Source organism: Pleurodeles waltl, chromosome 5, assembly GCF_031143425.1.
Source record: "Pleurodeles waltl isolate 20211129_DDA chromosome 5, aPleWal1.hap1.20221129, whole genome shotgun sequence".
Taxonomy (NCBI): domain Eukaryota; kingdom Metazoa; phylum Chordata; class Amphibia; order Caudata; family Salamandridae; genus Pleurodeles; species Pleurodeles waltl.
Genome location: NC_090444.1, coordinates 121,626,149 through 121,649,365, shown reverse-complemented (window position 1 = coordinate 121,649,365; position 23,217 = coordinate 121,626,149). Strand labels below are relative to the sequence as shown.

Genomic DNA, 23,217 nt, shown 5'->3' with positions numbered 1-23,217 from the left:
TACCCCACTAGCCTTAGTGCAGGGGTCTCCCAGGGAACACCTCAGTGCTGAAAAGCATTTTTCTAAAATCCAATAAAAAATCGTGAATATTCATAAATTTTGCTATGACTGTTATAGTTACATTTTGATGTACAGCAGAACAGAGTTACCTCTGTCCTATTGGTAAAGCTCTTGGACTGTCACTCAGTAGGTTGAAAGTTCAAATCCTGGTATTTCTTGGTAGTGTGTCTGTTTATTTACTTGTGTTTTGAATGTTAAACATTCCTAGTGACCGAACATTTACGTCTTTTTTCCATCACCATCTTTATATTGAATGTCATAAAATGTCTGGGCACTGAGTAATAAGGAATTACCTGTGGCCTATTGGTTACATCTCAAACCCTCACACAGAAGGTTGTGTTTGCCGGTCTAGGTGTGTCAGTTGTCATTTCTCAGCTTTAAATTCTTTTCAACTTCAAATATGTAAGGTACATATAAAAAGGTAATCTCACTCTTTTTACTTGTCAAATATATTTTATTTTCAATTTGTCATAACATTTCTCATTCTAAGTGGCATGAAGCCAAAAGCTGTGCGTGGCACAGGGTTGGTGTAGGTAAAGGGTGTTGGCCGGAGGGCCTGGCTGCAGGCCAGACTCTGCATCCAACCTCCGCCACTGGGCCCCAGAACATGATAATTCCACCTTAGTAGATATCACACATCATTGAAAGCTTCTCACGTAAACTTAAAGCAAAGACAACACACTTCCAACCACACACCCACATGGTGTAGCATGCTATTTGTGTGGATGGGCATAGCAGCATCCCACATAGAGATCGTACACACTATACAAATGCTACCCTACAAAAACATTCTCACATGCAAATAATATTATTTCTCTCTAAGGCATTACACCTTCAGATTTGATGCTATCTCAAAAAGCTTCCCCTTCACTATAGTTGTAAAACCCGTAAAATGTCCTTGATGTAAAACTATTGTTTCCCTCGTCTTTCTGTCCTTCCTCTGCATGTCACCTCTAAGAATAGCCTACTCTAAGTCTCATGACTCTCAGCTGTGTTCTCTATTATTGCCTACACTTAATTTAATCGATCACAACCCCGCCTTGTGTGAAAGCATAGGCCTTCAGCCTAACAATATCCAATCTCTGTTCGGCTGTCTGGTTATCCCCACCGACCATATGATGAACTCACATAGCCCCCTGTAGTGATCACAACTAACTCCTGTGAATTTAATCTACTACATACTGTGGAAAATGTATGTTATGGTTTCCATAGGAGCACACGACTAATCCCAGTAAACAACAATATCAAATAACCATTGGATTAGCCACTAACCCTCGGTTCCAGAGTAAAGTGATAATAGCCACAAAGAGCTTCAACACTTCATTGGGTGTAATGAGCGCTAGATAAATGCAATAAAAATATAATACAATACGCTTGCCAAGAGTGATACATGTGTATCAAATAGGCCACAGACAATGTGACTTCTGTGACACCACAGCACATAAACACTGTGGGACAGTTTACATATTCAGTTGAGTGATTTTGCAGTGATGAAACTGCAAATGCGAACTGACAATTTGCACCAACCGACTAGTGCAAAATGTTGCATTTGCATTGTCTAGTGACCAAAAATGTTCCTTTTGCATGGGTCGATTGATTCAAATGCTAGTGACCTATTGCCCATTACCAGTGTGATCCAGGGAATCTGATCTCCAGTGAGTAAGCCTTGCTGTACAGAACAATGTATTTACTTGTTCTCACACCACAACATATGTAATCTTCAACTGTCTTGAGTCGTCAACGGGTTTCTCAGACTGTGTAACTCACAAGACCGCATCTGCATGTAAGCATAAAGATATATCAGGTGTCCAGGATACTTGTGTATTTATTTATTTATTTATTTGTCTCATATATATATATATACATGCACACATATATATATCTGTATATATATATATATGTGTGTGTGTATATATATATATATATATATATATATTCACTTAAAAAAACAAAGGTTGCATGGACGTTATAGTTAGGTTGATGTTTTACCCACACAAACCGTAGAAAGTCAACAGTTATAGTTATACTTATAGACTATAGTTATAGTTATGTTAAGAAACTACAACTCATGGCCTAAAGTTACTTAAAGGCACAAATGTTATAGTTTCTTCAGATAAGTATAACTATAAGTATAACTATAACTGCTGAATTTTAATGATTTTGTGTGGGTAAAATGTTAATCTAACTATAATGTTCCTGTAACCTTTGTTTTTTAAAGTAAAGTAACAAATAACTACTGTACATTATTATAACCACTGTCGCGTGCACAGTGGGGTTTGGACACAGTGCATGCATCCCAAACCCGGAGTAGGGTGTGCAAAGTTTTTTTCTCCATTGGTCTTCGGATCCACGGATCCATCGCAGATTTACACTGGGGGTTGAACTGTGTGCCACGGTGGATCCATCGATCGCCCCCCCAAAAAAATGGTCAATTAGTAGCCCATGAGGGGTCCCTCAGAGACCCCTCCATGTGTCCTATGGGGTCAGAAGACCTCTACACTGACCCCTTATGGGTGTTTTTATTTATGTTTTCTCCCTGGGGGCCCAGCCAAGAAACAAAATGGTGGCCGCAACTTTCCTTTCAGATTTGCAGCAGGCCAATTAGGGCCTTACGTTTCGTCCGGATCAGCGGGTACCCATGTCCCTAGATATCTATATTTTTTCATATATTAACTCCGAAACTACTGAACAGATTTACACCAGATTACAAAAGAGCTCTTTCTAGACCAAGATTGACTTTTCTGCAAAATGTGGTGTAATTCTGTTCAGTGGTTCGGGCTGTAGTCCTGTCTAAAAATGGCCAAATCCCCATAAACACTGCATGGGGAAAAAGGGTTTTCATCCCCCACACCTTCTCGGCCCCCGCTTGATGAATTACCCCGACACTTTACAGACAGCAGCTGAAGTAACTGGTACACTAGTGTTGAAAAATTTGTGAGGATTCGTCAAATGACGCTAAAGTTTTTAGCAAAGCAAAAAGTGCTTTGTCTATGGGAAAAGTTGGTCCTAACTATAACTACCTACTGACTTCCTCCAGCAGTAAATTCAGAGCCTAACTATAACGTCCCTCTAACCTTTGTTTTTTTCAGTAAATATATATTTACTGAAAAAAACAAAGGTTAGAGGGACGTTAAAGTTAGGCTCTGAATTTACTCGCACAAAACCATAGAAATTCAGCAGTTTACTTAGAGTTATTTCAAGTAACTATAACTTGCACCCTAGGGTAACTATAACTATAACTCATGCTCCTGCAATGCAGTTTTCTCCTCAATAGTTTTACAACAAATGCTACTGTGATATTATTAATGATGTTATAAAAGATGTCATGAGTGCTGTAATATCTGGGCTAATTAGCAGTGCATGGTGAGGATGTGAATATATCTATAATATGCATATGTGTGGAGTTAGGTAGAGTAAATCTATACATAATTACCTGTCGATATTTTTGCCCTCGTTGTTTTGGCTTGGATATTAAGGTATAATTATATTACCTTCACAGTGTGCATGGAACCAGTAAGATGTATTATGGCACATTGGTTATAGAATATGTTATGAACATAAGCAATGGATGACCCAGGTCTACAGAGTAAACTTCTGAATATTGTATTCAGTGACTTTGAAAGACTTTGAAGGGAAATAAATCTAAGAATTGTAAAATCTGCATATTTTATATTCCAACCTGGATGATTTGGCTCAGTCTCTTTTTTTGGTACTATAGACAGTACTTAGATGGTCTCCATCCTAAAGGTGGTGCAATATCATGTTGATAACCAAGGCACTCGTTTTCACTGCTGTGTTGTCTGACAGCAGCCACCTCCAGATGAATACTGTGCTTGAGTCTTTTTTTAAAGTTTACTTACCAGCAGCAATTGTTCACTTTAGGTGCCCAAGACTGTGGGATTGCTCGTTGTGATAACTCATTGTGCAGAAAATCCATGTAGATGTTGTTTTCTGAGCTTTCATCTCCTATTTTACAGTAGTGTCTACTGGAGGATGTGGCCTTGTCAATTGGGGCCACACAGACATTTGTAGACTTTATTGCAACTAAACATGACAAAGCTTCGAATTTTATAAATAGTTGAGCAGAGGCTGGGTTAGGAACATTATATAGAGAAAAATATGTTGCAAGACAATTTCATCCAGTGTGCCTTTTATATGAGAAAAGTACAATACCCGCTTCATTCTAAGCTGTTGTCTCCTGCAAGTAAAAAAACATTGATAGTAAATTTGGTGAACATTCTCCATCTGACCACCTTTTTGATAACGAGAAAGCTTGAGGAATCTTGCAGCCCAAGGGTGAAGAAATGTAGCAAGAACCTGAACATGGAGAGAAGTGATTCACTTTTAACTGACACAGGATGTATATGCCAGGCTTACTCACTTCCAGAGTCCATTCAAGGATATCTACATAGCTAATGCAGACACACGTATTTGTTGGTGGGCAGTTACAGAGGGCTGGGGAAACAGTCAGTTGTGAAGTGGTTGGTCAACGGGTAGAGTCCGTCTACTGACAGCAGGAACACAGTGATTAGGTGGGTTTGATTTACTATTGTGAGTCTTTTGAGAAGAATGGGAGCCCGAGTGGCAGGGAAGTTTGTTCCAGAGCCTTGATGTGGTTGTGTTTATTCTTTTTGCACCCTTATCATGCTCAACTGGGAGTTTCTCACTCAAAGCTCAAGGTGGAGGGTAAAAGAACAGACATCAACGTAATACTAATAGAAGAGATGTCAATGGCATGCACCTTTAAATCACAAAAATAAACTCTCATTGACACTGCAATTTGTTAAAAAAATGTTTAGTTACAATACATAAGCCTACATGGTAACATTTGCCCTCATAATGATAAAAACTCTCTAGACCAACTACCATGTGCCTGTGCTCATACAGCATTTATAAACATGGACATAAATGCCTCAAACCAAGGGAACAGAGACACCCACAACTGAATGTTGAACTATAATTGTTACAACTTTCTCAAGGGTTCACACTGTTGCTGAAATCTTTCTTCAGTTATATGATATTAATTTCTATTAGAACATTGAAATGTTGGGAGCTCCATTGAAGTCAGTGGAGTACTCCAGACTTCTAATGGCCCGGTGGATGCCTGGAGCTCCAACATTCCAATGTTGTTGTTTACAGTTGTTGTTGTGAACAAAGGCCGCACAGAGCCCGAGGGGATCTTAACCCCCTCAGCCTCCGTGAGAGCCTTGGTTTAGTATTTAGAACATTCTGCCCTCCATGGGCAGAATGCTCTAACAGCCTCATAGCGGGCTGCAGTGAGCTATGCCAGCTATTAAAAGGCCTGTATAGCCCACGGGTCTTTAATGGCCTTTATAGCCTGCTACGGCGGGCTATAAAGCTATAGTAATAAATGTGAAGGTAATAGATATTTTCTAAGCGTGGCAGCTTTAAAGGGGCCATACATTTAACCAGAATCTTGCTTTATTTAGCCAGCCCCTTGTATCCAACAATCACCCACAACATGTTTTTCCTCGAATATTTATTTGTTTGGTTATGTCTGTCTATACTTGAGTATTGATACCTATCATCACATTTTTGTTAGTTTGATTTTAGCTGTACTACAAAATGTCTAGACCGTGACATATCTTCAACAACCTTTCCTGTGATTTCTCCTTGTCTCAATGCTCTCCTTTCAGTTTGACAAATGGACAGATGCTCAGAGGCGAAGGATTCTAATGGACCTCTTTGACAGATGCTCAATGTCCCAGATGAAGTTCTGTTTCAAGCAGCTGCAAAGCAAAGTTCCATCTGAGGCTCTGGATTTCACAGCCGTGCTTCCCAAAGTTTTGTCTCTCTACATCTTCTCCTTCCTGGACCCTCGAAGCCTATGTCGATGTTCACAGGTAAATGGCATGCATACATCCTTCCTCCATGTGGACAAGTCAGAGCGCACACCGCCAATGGTCTGCAGTTCATCTCTTTTCTGCTGTGGCTTTCTTCAACTTCTTCTGCATTGTAATTAGCACCCAGAGTGCTTTTGTAGTTTTGGGTTTTGTCAATAAAACTATGCTTTGTATCGTACAAGTAAATTCTGTAAATGAATTACTGAAGCATTTTTATCCTTCGCAGTAATCAGTGCTCTTTGAGGTGGATGAGTCTTTGGATCCAGTAAGTGGTGTGGTAGAACCACTGAACAAAATGTCAACAACGCCCCTATCAATTTAAACAACATTACCAATGTGGCCACAGAAGGAAAACTCCAATCTGGAATAAAGTTAAAAGATTTATTACAAACACAGGCTCAAAGTCATGTAGACAATGCACAAAAATTATAAATATACATAATCACCAAAGGTTTCCCAAGGTATCAAAATAGATTCAGGCGAATTAACATTAATAACACTAACCATTCAAGAAGAATAATGCAATAAATCAATAAAAATATCTGAGATACAGAAATAATGTGTTGCTCAGAATTAAGAATCATTAGTCAGTTCAAATTAGCAGAGTCAATAATCTCTAGCTGGGCACAGGACAACCCTCTAACTAATCAAATCAGGAAAATGTGTGCGTGAGAAGAAACACATGGGCAAAATACAAAAAGCACAAAAATGACAAAAATAATTTGGAAAAAGATAAATGTTGGACTGCAGGTCACTAACCAAATTAGGCAAAAGATAAGAAAAAAAGGGAAAGCATCAGAATATCAGAAGCTCGGTCAGGAGTCTTTTGAAGGGGAAAATAAAAGGATTTCTAAATCTAAAAGAGCATTTCAAGAGGCAAATGACAGACAGGGAGATACCTCTCCAAGGGAGACAGCATTCAGGGAATCTTCATCAGCAAAGCATCAGAATCAGCAACCATCAGGACAGCATCTAGGGACTGCAAGGGTCTGCTTGGGACGGCTTCAAGGTTTAAGTGCCCATTAATATATTAGAATTCACACAGCATCCTGATTCATCCGATGGGCATCATCCAATGGGAATTAATCTTATCACTCCAAATTGAAACAGTCCAGATGGTATTATATTCTATTGTTTAGGATAGAGAGAATGTAGCTTAGTGTCCCTGACGGAAGAACAGTGTGAAACATTGACTAGTTTCATATACAATTGTTCTAAACGTGCGTGGAATCACACAGATGAAAGATGTTCCCATGACGGACTTAGGAAGAAATTGGACTGTTTCAATACCATCTAGCTAAGCTTCTCATGGGAACATAACCTAAAAGAAAGTTCATGTTAGAAAATTAATCAGCATTTATAACACAATCACAAATTACAGATTGCAAGTTTCAACAGGCCTCACTCATGTGAAAACAAGGAAATTATAATAATGCATTTAATTAATACGTTAGTAAATAATATGCAAATTTACAAATTCAGTATTAATAATATTTCATTAATATAAAGAATCCATTTCCTTTCAAATGAAAAGGCTTTGTTACTGCATTTCATTAAGTACAACTGATTTGCATTTCTCTCATTTTGCACATATTTTTAAATTAATTAATCATTTACTAATCACTTAGAAATTCCATATTGTTTCTATATGTATTGTTAGTCTAAAGTCTAAATTACATTATAACAAAAGTTTTAACCCTCTAACATGTGATTTAATTCAAATGCCACCTAAGTCAAACTCTGAAATAAAAGCAAGTGCACATTTAAAATGTGTGTCAATGCAGCTTTTGACGTTTAACCATTAAACTGCGATTACTATAAACATAACCTATCACATTCAGATGATCTTTTGTGACATGAGGGACGTTACTAAAGGCTAGACTACATCAGTCCCCCCTTTGATGGCAACGATGCCATCACAAATTACTCCCACTCTCATTTTTAGTAAAACAGCCTAAAACTTCAGAGGTTTACTTCAGGTCAGTTTTTCTGAAATCCTATAACTGCTTGGCATTACTGTAATACAGGCGTCTCCTAGTCTCCCTTTCAATCTCTTCCCATCTCTGTCTACTTTTAGCTCTTTTCTTCTTCAGTATCTTGTATAATTTGTAAAATCCAATTGCAACTAGGACTGATAAGATCACTATCAGTAGGGGTCTCAGTATGGTTCCCACAGTACCTCTTCCCGGATTTCACAAGCATCTACCAAAGGCTGTAAAACCATTTCCTATAGCTTCCTGTGCACCTTTTGCTGTCAGTTCTTTCAGGTCTCTTTTCAAGCCAGTCATGTTTAAAATGTATTTTCTTATCTCCTTAATATTGCCAGGAATTTAAGTGAAACATTGTTGCGCATGTGGACATTTTACAAACTCTGCCTTTCTTTGTGAGTAATATGTCTAAGGCAAGACGAGGATTTTGCAAAACCATTCATCTCATAGCTGCCATTTCTGTGTCCATTAACAAAATGGTATCTGCGGTATCTGTAGATAAGTTATTTACTATTGTTGAAAACTTTATCTTGATGTCATTCAAGATCACACCTACTGATGGAAATATGACACAAAAAATATCTCCTGTAATTTCTCAAGCACTTGCTCCTCTTTTGACCCTGGCCTGGAGTTTGATTTCTAACCCCAAACTGGATCATTAAAATGTTCCACAAGATAAATCTTTGGAAAAACGACTCCCAGGTAACATATACCATACCAGCCTTTCGGCAGTTTGTAATAGGCATTCTTTTCACATATGAACTAAACACCTGGTATGGCAGGGTCTTGACCATTCAGCATAAAGGTCCAAACACTTTTAAACAAAAATACATCACTGCACTCACTAGTACCTACAACGTGTGTGTCAGTCTTTGATTTCAGCTTATATATCTGTAGCTTCCTTACATGTTCCCAACTAGTAGGACGGAATACTTGATTTTCAGCCACTGAATGTGGCCTCGCTCCCTATTCTTCAAAACTGCTCCTTTTTCTATTTTGGAATTCATTTCTCTCATTCTTTCCTCAACTTGTCCAATGAATTCCTTTTCTACTGGTCTAACAATGCAAGCCAAATGTTCTTGTGTGCATATACTGTTCCAAATGTCAATGTAGGTTCAAAGAAATCTCCCACAAAATCAATGTTCTTTGCCTTTGCAATGCTACTTAAATGTTTCATGACAGGGACAATTGAAACGGCTAAATGATAATTTGAATAGAAATATTTATAATACTCCTACTGATAGAACAGTGTTAATAACAGAATACAGGAAATTCCATAGATTATGAGTAATTTCTGATATGTAATTCCTTCACTAACTGATGAAGGCAAGCGTGTACACATGCAACAGTCTCTAACTGTATTTTCTCAACATATTCATGCAACAACTTATAATACACATTTGCTGATATATCACCTTTAGAACTATCACTGTGTAAATACTCATCTGTGTAAAATGAATTTTGATCTGCAAGGGAATCTACTAAATTAGAAACAAGTTTGAGTGCAATCTGATCTGAATCCTTTGTTATTGGCAAACGCAAAACAATAAGCAATAATATAATCATGAAAACTGTTACTACTGCTAAACCCATACATATGTATTTACATTTACTACTTCTATTGCGATTTGACTCTCTAATTCCAGACCAAAAAATCTGAATTCAAAATGAAAAATCAAGCAGCTTTTGTTTATCACTTTCTCTTTGCAGTTCTTTTTATCAATGAGCAAAGCGATTAAAAACAGTCTCTTTAAAAAAATTCAATTATTCACAAAGTTTCTTGATCTTCTAGAAAGTTCATAACACATCTTTCTACTTGCAAATATTCAAAAGCTTCTTCTAAATGTTCAAATGTCTCTAATAAAGGCACAGTTCACAATCACTGATAGTTACTTCCAAAATGTAATGTCTCTCTTCATCACCTGGCAATGAGATTTCAAGGTTCAATTCTAAAGCAATTTCAATTTCAAGAATATTGAGCTAGATTTGAATTGATAGCACAAAAGGCAACAAACACCTTTTCCCAGTCATTAGCAGAATAATATGTCCATTCAGGTGCTGAGTACTTTCTGGTGCTCTTTTTCTTTTTGACCTTCTGTTTACTTTACTCTCAGTATCGCTTTCACTTTGACTCTACTCTTCAGTTTCTTCAGCAATAGTTGATGGCACTTGTACAGCAGGCATAGTTTTCTCTTTAGGCCAATTGTCTCTAGGTACAACTCTTTTATTTAGCATGACTGGTCCTCCGTCAGCATCGCAGCTCACATGAGGCAACTAATTCTGCCTCAACTCTTCTGTACCGTTCACTGTTGTCACTGTTATTGACTTGCTCAGAACCACATCAGATCCAGTCTGTGCTGCAGCCACTTGTCCAGGCCCAACAGCTTTGCTAACCTAATCCCTCTCACTCACCGTGACGAACCCTTCAGGAACAGGCACTGTTTTATCAGGGGGGTTTGTAACTTTGCAAGCATGGCTTGCGTGTACCCAGTTTGGGAGACCAGCGCCCTTCACAGCTGTCGTCGTCACAAGAACCACTTAGGAAGGTCCTTTCCAACTTGCTCCAAGCATGTCTTCCTAACATGCTTTTTAAGCATGACAAAATTGCCGGACATACGTCATGACGCAGTTCCTGCTGTGGCTATACAGTAACCTCTCCAGTCTGATGAGACAAACAACACACCACATCAGCTAGTCTTGTGCAATAATCAAGCACCAAGTCATCTGTAATGTTCACAAGTGCATTTGCAGGCGCTGCTGTCAATCTCATAGAACCCCATGATGATTTCATGAGGTGACAATCCTGTTTTCCTGTCAGGTGTGCTGCACATACTCCTCAAAACAAGAGGTAATGCATCTGGCCTTTTCATTGTTGTGGATGCACATACTTTTGCCCGTCTGGATTTCAATGTTCCATTTATCTGTTCTACCAGACCTGAAGCTTCTGGATGATAACTGCAATGCAATCTTTATTCAACTTGCAGTGCAACACACAACATTTTAAGGACCTCACTGTTGAAATGAGTTCCTCGATCCAATTCTAGAGAAGTCGGGAATCCAAACCTTGGTATCAGCTCTGTAAGTAACTGCTTGCTTCGCTACTGTGAGACTATCATTTCTCATTGTGAGATAAGCCTCGACCCAGTGCGAGAAAATACAAAAAATAACTAGAACATATCTCAGTCCACTGCACACTGGCAGCTTAATAAAATCCATCTGCATTCTGTTAAATGGTCCTCCTGACCTACCTATGTGACTCAGTGTGACAGATGTACATTTCCCTACATTCCTTTGTTGACAGGTGACACATCAATGACATGTGGCTTCACCAATCACTCTAAATCTTGGATTAAACCATGTTTGCCTGAATGTTCTGACCATGGCGCAACTACCTATGTTTGTCTGTCCATGGTATTGTCATGCCATCATGGACAGTAAGTTATTTGGCAACACTACTCTTCCATCACTTGAAACCCAAACATAATCTTCATTCCTTTTGACACATCCTGCTCTAATCCAATTTTGCTGTTCTTCCTCTGTCACTTTGTCCTGCAACCTCTTCACTTCCTGCCATGTGTCAACAGCAGTCATCATTAGATGTGTTGCCTGTCTCATTCTTAGTATCACTGTTCCACTTCCCATTAAAGGAGCTACAGCTAAGAGCACAGTACCTAGCTACTTCATCTGCATAGGTATTACCAAGGGTTACATAATCAATTGATTTTCTATGGGCTAGGCTTTTCACAACAGCAATTTTTGTTGGTAACTGTAATGCATTCAACAAATGGTACATTTTATCACCGTTTCAGATTGGGGAACCAGAAGAGGTCCTAAAACCTCTCTAGGACCATAACTGTCCAAAATTGTGAACAACACAAAACCAATATTGGCTATCAGTGAAATTGTCACTTGAAGCTGTTCAGAAACACCGCATGCTCTGGCAAGGGAAACCAATTTGACAACTTCGGCTGAAAAGGCTCCTTGAGGCCTGGAGGCTTCTATCACACCGGAAACTGTGCAAATAGCACAACCTGCTCTCAGGGTGCCATCTTTATCTCTCAAACAGGAGCCATCAACAAGCTTGGCAGTCATTTTAATCCAAGGGAACATCTTGAATATCAGATCATGGTTTGGTGCACAACTCAGTCACATTGAGACAGTCATGCTCAACCTCATCTTCGTGGTCACTTGCATTTTCAGTAGGAATAGACATCAAAGTTGCAGGGTTCAACACTGTTCATCTCTTGATATTAACGTTCCAAGAGGCAAGGATAACTTGCTCATAATGGGCTAAAAGGGCACTTGTGAAATATTGAGTCTTTATTCGGGTTTACAAAATCTCCACTGAGTGGGGGATAAAAACGTTCAGTAGATTTCCCATCACAATGCTTTCGCACTGGTCTATGCTGACGCTGAGGGCAGCCCACAGCCTGTAAACAACCAGGCAACGCTGCAGCTACAGGATCAAGTGTGGCTGAAAAATATACCAAAGGCTTGTTTGCATTTCCATGCAACTGTGTCAAAACTGAGTGCACATCCATCTTTCACATCAAAACAAAGAAAAACATTTGTTATAATCAGGCATTCCCGGAGCTGCGGCTTGCATAGACTTTCTTTCAGCTCTGTGAAGGCATGTACGCAGTTTCCATCCAATGGTACCGGATCAGTCACATCCTTGTGTGTTAGCCTCTTTAAAGGCTTGGCCAAAAGGGAAAAGTTTGGAATCCACTGATGACAGTAGCCAACCATTCCTAGAAACATTCAGACTTCTTTCCGTGTTACTGGAGGATTCATTTTCATGATTGCTAAGATTCTTTCTTGTGACACTTTCCTCACACCTTTCTCAATGTGGTGACCTAAATGCAGGACATCTTTTTTGCAATGCAGTAATTTAGCAGACTCTCCTAAATGATTCAAAAGGGCAATGGTTTCTCTTCTGCATACTTCTCTGGTATTTGACGCAACCCACAGGTCATCAATGTATTACAGTAAGACTGAATGATAGGGCATTTTAAGGGACTCCTAATTCTTTTTCAACATCTGTTTGAAAATGGATGGTGACTCCGTATACCCCTGAGGAGTTTCGGACAATGCGAAAACACGACTACTGAATTTGAACGCAAATAAATAATGACTTTCCTCATACAATGGTACAGAAAAGAATGCTTGGCACAGATCAATGGCTGTAAACCACTCAGCTTCACAGGGAATTTGGAATAAAATCACTGCGGGATTTGGTACCACACGACAACATGGAACAACAATCTCGTTCAACTTTCTCAAATCTTGAACAATGCGGTATTTTCCACTGGGCTGCCACAATCCTAAAATAGGAGAGTTACAGAGACTTCCCATGATTTCTTTTAAAATACCCTGCTCAATCAAACGTTCAATCAAAGGGGTAATTCCATTAATTGTCTCTGGGGACATATTAAATGGGGGTGTTTTTGGATATGCTGCATTTGATTTTACTGTTATTCTAATGGGTGCAACACCTATTTTTTTTCCTGAAAGATCCCAAATTTCTGGTGTTGCAGTTTCTTTCAAATCTTCGGGGGCAAATCATGACATGTCATCATTGGGTACAATGTGACACTCAGCTACTGCTCTACAATTTTACAGGGCACATCTTCCTCATTTTTCTGGATTGCTATTCCTTTAGGTGTGCAGCTGATGGAACAGTTCAACTTACACAACATGTCACGTCCTAGCAAACTTACAGGACTTGAATCACGGACCACAAATTGGTGCTTATCTTCTAATGAACCTATTTTAACAAGGGCATAATCTGTTACAGGATTTGTCAAGTGTTTATTGACAGCTCCTACCACCTGGACTATCTTTCCAAAAGGGACAAATTTGGTACTTGAGCTGTTCTGACAGAGAAAGGTGTAACTCCAGTGGCAACTAAAAATTACACATCATGGGCCATAACAGTTGCATTTACATAGGGTCCACGTTGATGTACCTCTAAGGATGTACCTAGCATGCAATCTTCATCGTCGGGACGATCACTGTGAAACGTTTCCATGAATTCCTCATCACTCAAATCAATTAAAGAAAATTGTGATGCTGTCTGATTCATATTTGCCATTTGATTAATGTTTTGCTGAGGAACAATCACCTGCTGCTGTGTCATCGGGGCTTGTGGTACCTACATTTTATGTCCTGGGGACACATGTACATTCTGAATTCTGGGTCTTTGAACTCTTTGAATTCAAACCTATCCTTATTACCTTGAGACTAAGCGACTCCAGCTTTCTGTACTTGAACATTTACATTATTATATGGACATTCCCTTCGACAATTACCCAAATTTCCACACACATGACACAGATTTGTCCTCTTCAAAAACTGGACATCAAGAACACCTTCACTCTGATCTATCTGAACACCACGTCCTCTACTGCTAGACTGGACAACATTTGCTTCCAGCTGCTGTACTCCTTGCATTGCACTAGTGTTTACCATCATCTGTGGATTCTGATTTGCTTTCTGTGCAGCCTTCAATTGTATAACAATGACTTTTTCTTTCAGCTTTTACTGTTTCAACTCTATCTCATCACTACAGTATTTTGCATAATGCAGAATCTCATCAATCGGTTTATTCTGCCAACAAATCAGGTGCTACTGAATCATTTTGCTTATGTCTGGCCTCAATCCCTGTACAAAATTACCCATATCTTCAGCTTCTATAGTCTCAGTACCACTGTGATGATTGAAAGCCTACAACAAACTCCCATAATTAGCATGAAACAATTCTTTCCTCTCCTGGGCTATGTCAATTTTCTGCCAAACATTATATTTTGGGGACATTTTATTCTTCAGGAACACAATCACCTTGTAATACTTTTTCAATACCTCTTCAGATGGTGCACCTGTTACTGGATCTCTTAGAGGTTCATGTTCAGGCCAATCAACATGCACTTTACACGTGGTCCACAAATCAGTTGGAACCACAGTGTCAAATAACGTATTGAAATCTTCCCACAGGCATTTTGAAAGTTTCACAGATCACTCTGTCTGCTTGTACCACTCAACAGGCTTTTCTCTCAATCTCGGGTAATCATTCCTGAATGACAGTTTATCACTCCTACACCAAGGAATGTGAACATAACCTTTACCTGGTATTTCTTTCATTGGCATAATTTTCACATTGTTCTCGGCTTGGTTTACTCCTGCCGGAGGCACATTTGGCTTTACTTTCTTCTGATCTCTTTACTTAGCCCATCTGCCTTCCCACTTATCTAATGCTCCCCATGTCTGTATGTAGATGATCAATTCCTTAATGTGCAATTTCATTCCAAGTGATCTTATGTTAAATATGTCTTGTGAACTAAACTGTAATCTGTACCTTTTCTTGAAAGGTTTAGATTTTTCTAAATCCACATCATATTCTTGGATGATTCAGCTAATATCTCATAAGCCTGCCATGCACGTTGAGTAACATCCTTATACATAAACTTCAGTTCTTCTGTGTAAGTTTCCAATTGAGCTATGACCAACGTTCCCAGAATCAATTCATTCATTTCTAATTTAAGTCTGGGCACATTCACTGACCTGTCTCTCTCTGGTGTCTCTTCTGTTCTAGCATTGCCATTTGCAAATCCTGTTACACTGTTTGGACTTGAATTATTTAACCAATCTGTCAGTTGCTGTGCTGTGAAACCTTGCAAACTAATACTATTGTCTGGGGTAAGTCTTGTGGGGTACTGCAGTGTACATTCAGAATCTGAGCATGGGATACTGTGAGGTTCCCTGAGGAAACTTTGCATCAAAAACTGTTTGACTTAACATCTGGTTAGGTTCTGCAATTCGTGTAATTGTCCAAGGTGGAACAAGAGAACCTGTTCTCTCCATCTCCGAATTGTTTGAATAGACTGATCTTTGCATACCAATTGGTGATATCCCAGCAGATGTAACTGGTGTTTCAGGAATAGTCTGGCCATTTATTGAATGGGCATTACTTCTAATATTACCTGAAGCATACAAGGGAACAACTAGACCTATAGTCACGGGTACTGTTAGTTCATTGAGAACCATAAGATTTGTCTGATTTTTAGAATTTGGCATTCCTGCACTTTGTCCTGTTAAGACAGTACTGAAAGTATGTCCTGTTTGACTTGGAGTAACATTTGACATTGTCTGCACTGGCGTAAACATAGACATAGGCTGATTCTGACTAAAATTCTGCACAGGCGTTCTCACACTAGGTGTCAGCACTGTCTGATTCACATTAGGATCTGGGACAGTTTGATTTCCGACTGGACTTGAAATGGGCTGAACTGTAATAACAGTTGGAACTGGTGGATAAACCAGGGGCACTTGTGTGTCTACACTTACAGGTGTACCTGGAACAATCTAACTCGGGATCTGTGCACTTGAAGCGGTTAGTACATTTGGGACTACTTTCTGTACTGCTTCTTTTTTTTGTTGTTCCTATCTCAACTGAATGATATGGTAGTGGGTGATTCATTAATAACTGATTTATAAACTCATCATCTGAATCACTGTCATATGTTACTGTTTGCTTCTGCTATCTGTCCTGCTTTCCCTACTTTCTTATGAGTCTTAGGTTTTGTACTCCCATCACCTTCCTCTGAAATAGCTGGACACATTCTGACTCCATCTAATATATCTGCTCTGCACATCTTCTGTTCTGTATCCCATCTAGCTTCTGAAAGTGTCTAAATTGCCTTCTGAATTCTATTATCATATTTAGCTGACATTCTTTCACGGGCAACAAATTCCAAAATACAAAGGGCTTCAAATTGTTCAGGTCTTGGATGCGGTCTCATTTAGTACATTATTCACCTCAAATTGTCTAAAATTCTCAAATCAAATGTTCCATATTTGGGAAATGTTAAAGCACCTTCTTTCGCAATAATTTTGCACCATTGTTCAAGCCAAGTACATGCATGCAACTCTTTAATAGATGACACAATATAGCCTTGAATTCCTTTTGGTGGCATTTCTATACCTTCTCTAACTAGAGTATATTGGTGCAGAATTGGTGCAGAGGGGGGGTGTTTTCTGTCAAATTTAATAAATTCCACAACTTGCGATCAAATCACGAAGTAATTTCAATCCCACAATCCTTTGTTCTCATGGTTCTCAACCAATAGCAACACAGCACTGTCCACCAATACCAGTGTGGCTTCACACTAACCGACCTATACCAGCGCTGCACAATATGACATCACACTCACTTTGTTCAGTAGCTGCAATCGCTTCACAGTTGTCTCCCACACAATCGCTCATTCATTCCTAATGCAAAATATTGTGAGCAAAAACCAACAACCTGTCTGCACACTACGAGTAGGAATTCATACACCCCAAAGCTATATGGGCTTAACTCACACTCATTCAAGGAAAACTATTGGCACTGTCAATAATGTCTCATGACAAGTACATCACTGCAGACAAATTAACCACGTGTCTTCTACACTTGTGCGATAACCCGGAATCTTAGGCCACGATGGACCCATCAACAATAGTAACAACCGCTGACATTTTTTAGCAAAAGTGCGACAGTCACTTTGATTACAACGACTCCGCAAAACACTTCACAACATTACACTGCAATCTTCAAGCCAAAACATTGCAAGCGCAAAACCCTATTTATCCTCAAGAAACCTGTCATTTGTAGGTGCAACGCTGGAACTTTGTCACCCTTCAAACCGAACAATTGGACAAGATTTGGGGTGAACAATCTTTAGACTAGGGAATCGCATGGGGGCTATCCTGTCTCCCTAACATTGAAAAAATATGATTCTCCCCCCTTATGGGACAAAACCATCATACTGCTGTAGAATTTTCATCCTTCGCAGGAATCAATGCTGTTCAAGGTGGATGAATCTTTGGACCCAGTAAGTGATGTGGTAGAATCAATTAACAAAATATCAACAACACCCCAAACAATTTAAATACCAGGACCAATGTGGCCACGAAGAAAAACTCCAATCAGGAATAAAGTTAAAAGATTTATTACAAACACAGGCATAAAGTCATGTAGACAATGTGCAAAACCAAATTATAAAGATACATAGGCCCTCATTATGACTTCGGCGGTCTTTTTAGTAGACTGCCAAAGCCACGCCCGGCACATGACCGCCAGTGTTGGCGGTCTTCAGACTGCCATATTATGGCTGCTGGCTGCTCTCTGCCACTATTTGGTGGGGAAGCCGCCAGCAGCCATACTGGCGGTTGGCAGTCTAATGGAGCTTGCTCCGTCGCCACCGCCATGTCACCACAACACCGCCCGCCGTATTACAACATTGTTAACGGCGTGGGCGTTGTGTTGGTGGGGCGCTGGCGGCAGAGCAAGCGCCATGGACCCCGTTCCCTCACGGATGACCACCGCGACCACCAGGTAAGTGGGGGGGGGAGGTGTTGAATGTTGTGTGCGTGAATGGGGGGTGTGTGTGATTGGTGGGATGGGGGGCGTTGTGTGTGTGCAAGTGTCTGTGTGCTTGTGTGAATGTGTGTATGCAGGTTTGAGGGGAGTATGTGTGCGTGTATGCGGGGTGAGGGGAGTGTCGTGGCCATGTGTGCTTATGTGTGTGTGAATGAGTGAGCGTGGATGTGTGCTGCATGTATGTATGTGTGGTGTGTGCGTACATGGATCAGGGGGTGTGGGGGTCAGTACAGGGATCGGGGCGTTGCTGCTTGGGTGGGTGGGGGGCGTCCTAAGGAGGTGAGGGGGGCTGCCACATGGAGGGTGGGGTTGGGGAGTCCTGTAGTGGTGACAGGAATTAGTATTCCTGTCGCCAGTATCCTTACCGCCAGTGATTTCGTGGAGGGGGCTGCCGCAACAGAATTCCTGGCGGTAAGGATACTCATTATACTGCGGGCGGTGGTGTTAGGTGGACCGCCGAGCCGAAGGTGGTCAACCTTCGTCCGGGCGGTCCCACACCCCTGGTGGTACAGGCAGTGAACTGGCTGCACTGCAGTGGTCATAATTTGGCAGTCATGCATGGCCACGCTGTCGGCGGTCTGACCGCCACCGCCGGCGTGGCAGGGCAGGACCGCCAGGGTCGTAATGACCCCTATAATCACCAAAGATTGGCTAAGGCGTCGAAATATATTCAAGTGAAGTAACGTTAATAAAACTAAGCATTCAAGAAACATAATGCATAACATCAATAAAAATATCTGAGATGCTGAAATAATGTGTTGCTCAGAGCTAGGAATCATTGGTCAATTCAAATTAGCAGAGTCAATAATCTTTAGCTGGGCACAGGTCAACCCTATAACTAATCAAATCAGGGAAATACATGTGTGAGAAGAAACACAGACGTGCAAAATATAAAAAGCATAAAAAGGACAAAAATAATTTGGAAAAAGATAATCTGGGTCTGCAGGTCACTAACTAAGTTAGGCAAAAGATAAGAAAAAAAGGGAAAGTGTCAGCATATCAGAAGTTCGATCAAGAGTATTCCAAAGGGGAAAATAAAAGGATGTCTAAATCTAAAAGGGCATTTGAAGGGGCAATTGGCAGAGAGAGAGATACCTCTCCGAGGGAGACAGCATTCAGGGAATCTTCATCAGCAAAGCATCAGGATCAGCAACATCAGGACAGCATCTAGGGACTGCAAGGGTCTGCTTGGGACTGCTTCAAGGTTAAAATGTCCATCGATATTTTAGAATTCACAAAGTATCCTGATTCATCCGATGGGTATCATCACATGGGAATTAATCGTATCACTCCAAATTGAAACAGTCCAATTGCTTCCCAGGTCTGTCATGCGAACATTTTCCATCTGTGTTATTCCACGCATATTTGAAACAATTGTATATGAAACTAGTCAATGTTTCACACTGTTCTTCCATCAAGGACACTAAGCCATATTCTCTCTATGCTTAAACAATAGAATCTATTACCAACCAGCTTCGCTTCGCATGAGAACATAACCTAAAAGAAAGTTCACGTTAGGAAATGAATCAGCATTTATAACACAACCACAAATTACATGTTTCAACAGACCTCACTGATGCAAATGCAAGAAAATTATAATAATGCATTAAATGAGTATGTTTAGTAAAACACATGTAATATGAAAACGTATAAATTCAGTATTAATAATATTTCAATAATATGAATAATACATTTCATTTCAAACGAAAAAGCTTTGTTACAGCATTTCATTAGGTACAACAGAGAATTACAGTTCTCTCAATTTGCACATATTTTTAAACTCATTCATCTTTTACTAATCACTAGAAATTCAATATCATTTCAACATGTAATGTAACATTATAACGTACGTTTTATCCTTCCAACTTGACTTAATTCAAATGCCACCTAAGTCAAACTCTGAAATACAAGCCGGTGCACATTTAAAATGCATGTCAGTGCATCTTTCTGCATTTAACCATTAAACTGCAATTAACAATAAACAGAACCTGTCCCATTCAGATGGGCTTTTGTGAGGTGAGGGGCTCTACTAAAGGTTAGACTACTTCCTAAATCATAAAACGTGCCTTGAAATTGAGCTAACTCCTGAATATTGAGCCATGCTGTGTGGATGTATGACCAGTTCAACTACCACTTCTCCTTACAGGGACTGCTTTAAGGCAGTGCCACCTGTGCAGCCGCATTGGCTGCTAACCTGGAAGGGAGGGGTACTGACTTGGGTGGGTGAGGGGGCTGTGTCTAGCAATAACTTATGACTTAAAAGCACCTGCTGGATAGTTTCTTGTGCGTCCAGCTTTCAGGCAACAATACAAATGTCAAGATAACTCTTGTGATTAATGTTCCTGCTAGAGAGAGATGGGAATTTTGTCTAGAGGCAGTTTTATAAAGTAGTGCAGAGGGTTAATATACCTGCTGCATAGAACAGATTTATATTTTAGGTGGATAACTGAGTGGATTAGTAAAGCCAGCCTTTAGCAGTGCTTTAGAAAATGAAATGGGGCACTTTTGCCAGGTGGTAGTGAGGGAAACCAAGGAAGAGGTCATGCGAAGGAGACGCCAACTAAAGATTATCATACTGGGAGCCACCAGCACTAAAGCCGGCCCTGCCTCCTTATTCTAAATGAAGCAAGCCCTATTTTATGGTTCCTCTGAGAACGGATGCCTATACTTTGTTTCTAATCACGAGGGATAGGATAACCGTCTCCCCTGAATGCAGTTATCCAGGTCAACACTCTTCAAGCATTATGGTTTATGACCCTCGAGGATGTGCACTGATCATAATATGGACCGATCCAAAATAAGTGGACTTTTCAACTAAATGTGACATTGTACTACATCATATGTATAGCACATTCATACCCCTAATAAGGCTCCAGAGAGCTTTGTGATTGATCATGTTCCACATGGTCATTGTGGTGTAACCTACGAGTGGTGTTTATTGGTGTCATTCGTGAGCCTGGAAGATGTGCTCTAAACTTGTCACGGTGGTATGTAATTGTAAATGATTTTGATTGTAGCTCGTAAACGTTGGCAGCTGTTTTATTGATAGATGTAAATATTTACAGCAGCTCTTGAGATGAAGATGTGAATGTTAACATCAATCATGTCCTTACTCCCAGGTGAGCTGGCACTGGAAGTACCTGACTGAGCTGGACCAGCTTTGGATGCCCAAATGTCTGCGCTTTGGCTGGTACATCAACTTCTCGCCAACGCCGTACGAGCAGGGAATCTGGAAAAGGAATTACATAGAGATGGTTCTAGAGCTTCATGTTACCAGACCCAAGGTATGACGTCACAGGAACAAGGCTAAAGGTTGGAGAGGGTAAGGTATATATGTTAGTGGGGACTAACTATAATGTTCGTGCTTCTAATTTGGGAGGGACATTCTTAAGACCCTGGCTGAGTGTCATAGCCTTAACGTTCATATCTTACTCCGAGTGACAGTGGCTCTCTTCCAGGGCTAGATGTAGCTAGGTTGGCCGGGCTGGTCATCTTCTCCTAATATATGGTGTGTCTCTGTCTGTTATGCACATTCACCTTCGCATATAGACCGGACGGGTCATTTTGTACACGTACCTTCCCATGAACTCTTTAGATAAAGGTTATGGCTGCATCTCTGACTGTAGACATTGATACTAAACTAATGGTACCCAATCAGGGAACTAGGATAAGAAATACTTACCTTTTTTGTGATTTGAGACTCGGGACTCAACTTGCAGGATCCAATTAGGATGAATGCGGCCGTTTACCAAGGGAGGTGGGAAGTGCAACTCTGGATCTACAGTGTCTGAAGGCACATGAACCGCAAAGATCTCATGTAAGGCTGTTGAGCAGCAGGAATAAAATAAAGCATATCAAATCAGATATTCATTCAGAGGCACATCAAGTGCAAAGATTGACGATATGAGTATTATTATTATTATTATTATTATCACTATTATTATGTCCTGTTCTATTCTTGTCTCTTCTAAAGCGCATGGCTAACCGATGGACCTCCCAGCCTTGAAAGATCATACCAGTCTCAGAATCTATATATTTTAGGTGATAAGAAATGCTTTAAGCTGATTCCTGAAACTGAGTTCGTCCTTGTTCTTCTTAAGTGCATCTGATAGAGTATTTCATAATTTGGCCGCTAGATAGGCAAACGAGTGCTCCCCGCTCCTGGCTTTCTTGATCTTAGGAACTGTGATTAGTCCTAGATTCCTGGATTGTAGCAGTTTTCTGGGACAGTAGTGACGTGTCAAGTGTTGTAAAAGTTGCAGTCATTTCATGTGCACCAACCAATGGGCTATGCATAGGGCCTTGAACGGTATCCTCTTGTGTACCAGTAGCCGGTGTAAGGAGGCTAATGAAGATGGGGCAGAGTGATGTTTTGGTATTCCCAGGAGAGTCCAGGCCTCAGCATTTTTTGCAGGCTCCCCAAATATAGATAATTTCCATAGTCTAGGCGTGATAACACTAGACCTTGTACTACCACTCTCTGAGTGGTGCTATATAACTAGCCTCACAGTTTCCTGAGAGATCTAAGAAGGCCAGAGCAACTTGAGACTAGGTTTTTGACCTGGACCTCCATAGTAACATTATTATCAATTAGAAAACCCAGACTTTTTCATTCTGATTTAGGGGAGGGCGGATCTCCACGGGAGTTAAGCCTGCGGAGTTCCTTCCAAATGGATGGGTTGCTGCCAACTACTAGTACTTCAATTATATCGCCGTTTTATTTTAGGGTGCGCTCGGACATCCAATCCACAACTTGCCCTAAACAAGAATTAAGTTGACAGGATATTGCTACTGTGTCAGGAGTAAGTGAGATAATAATTTGTGTATCATGTGCGTATGACACCATTGAGAATCTATGGGAACATATGAGAGCGGGTGGACATAGCGT

General features: G+C 40.2%; 1 protein-coding gene across 3 annotated transcripts in view; it reads left to right on the top strand.

Moving 5' to 3' along the window:
* Positions 1–23,217, top strand: part of FBXO16 (F-box protein 16) — a 224,569-nt gene that overhangs the window by 62,461 nt on the left and 138,891 nt on the right. For all 3 annotated transcript variants that reach the window (XM_069233776.1, XM_069233777.1, XM_069233779.1), the window contains exons 4-5: positions 5,718–5,924; positions 21,449–21,613. In XM_069233776.1, the coding sequence (XP_069089877.1) occupies positions 5,718–5,924; positions 21,449–21,613 (372 nt within the window). The remainder of the gene's footprint in view (positions 1–5,717; positions 5,925–21,448; positions 21,614–23,217) is intronic.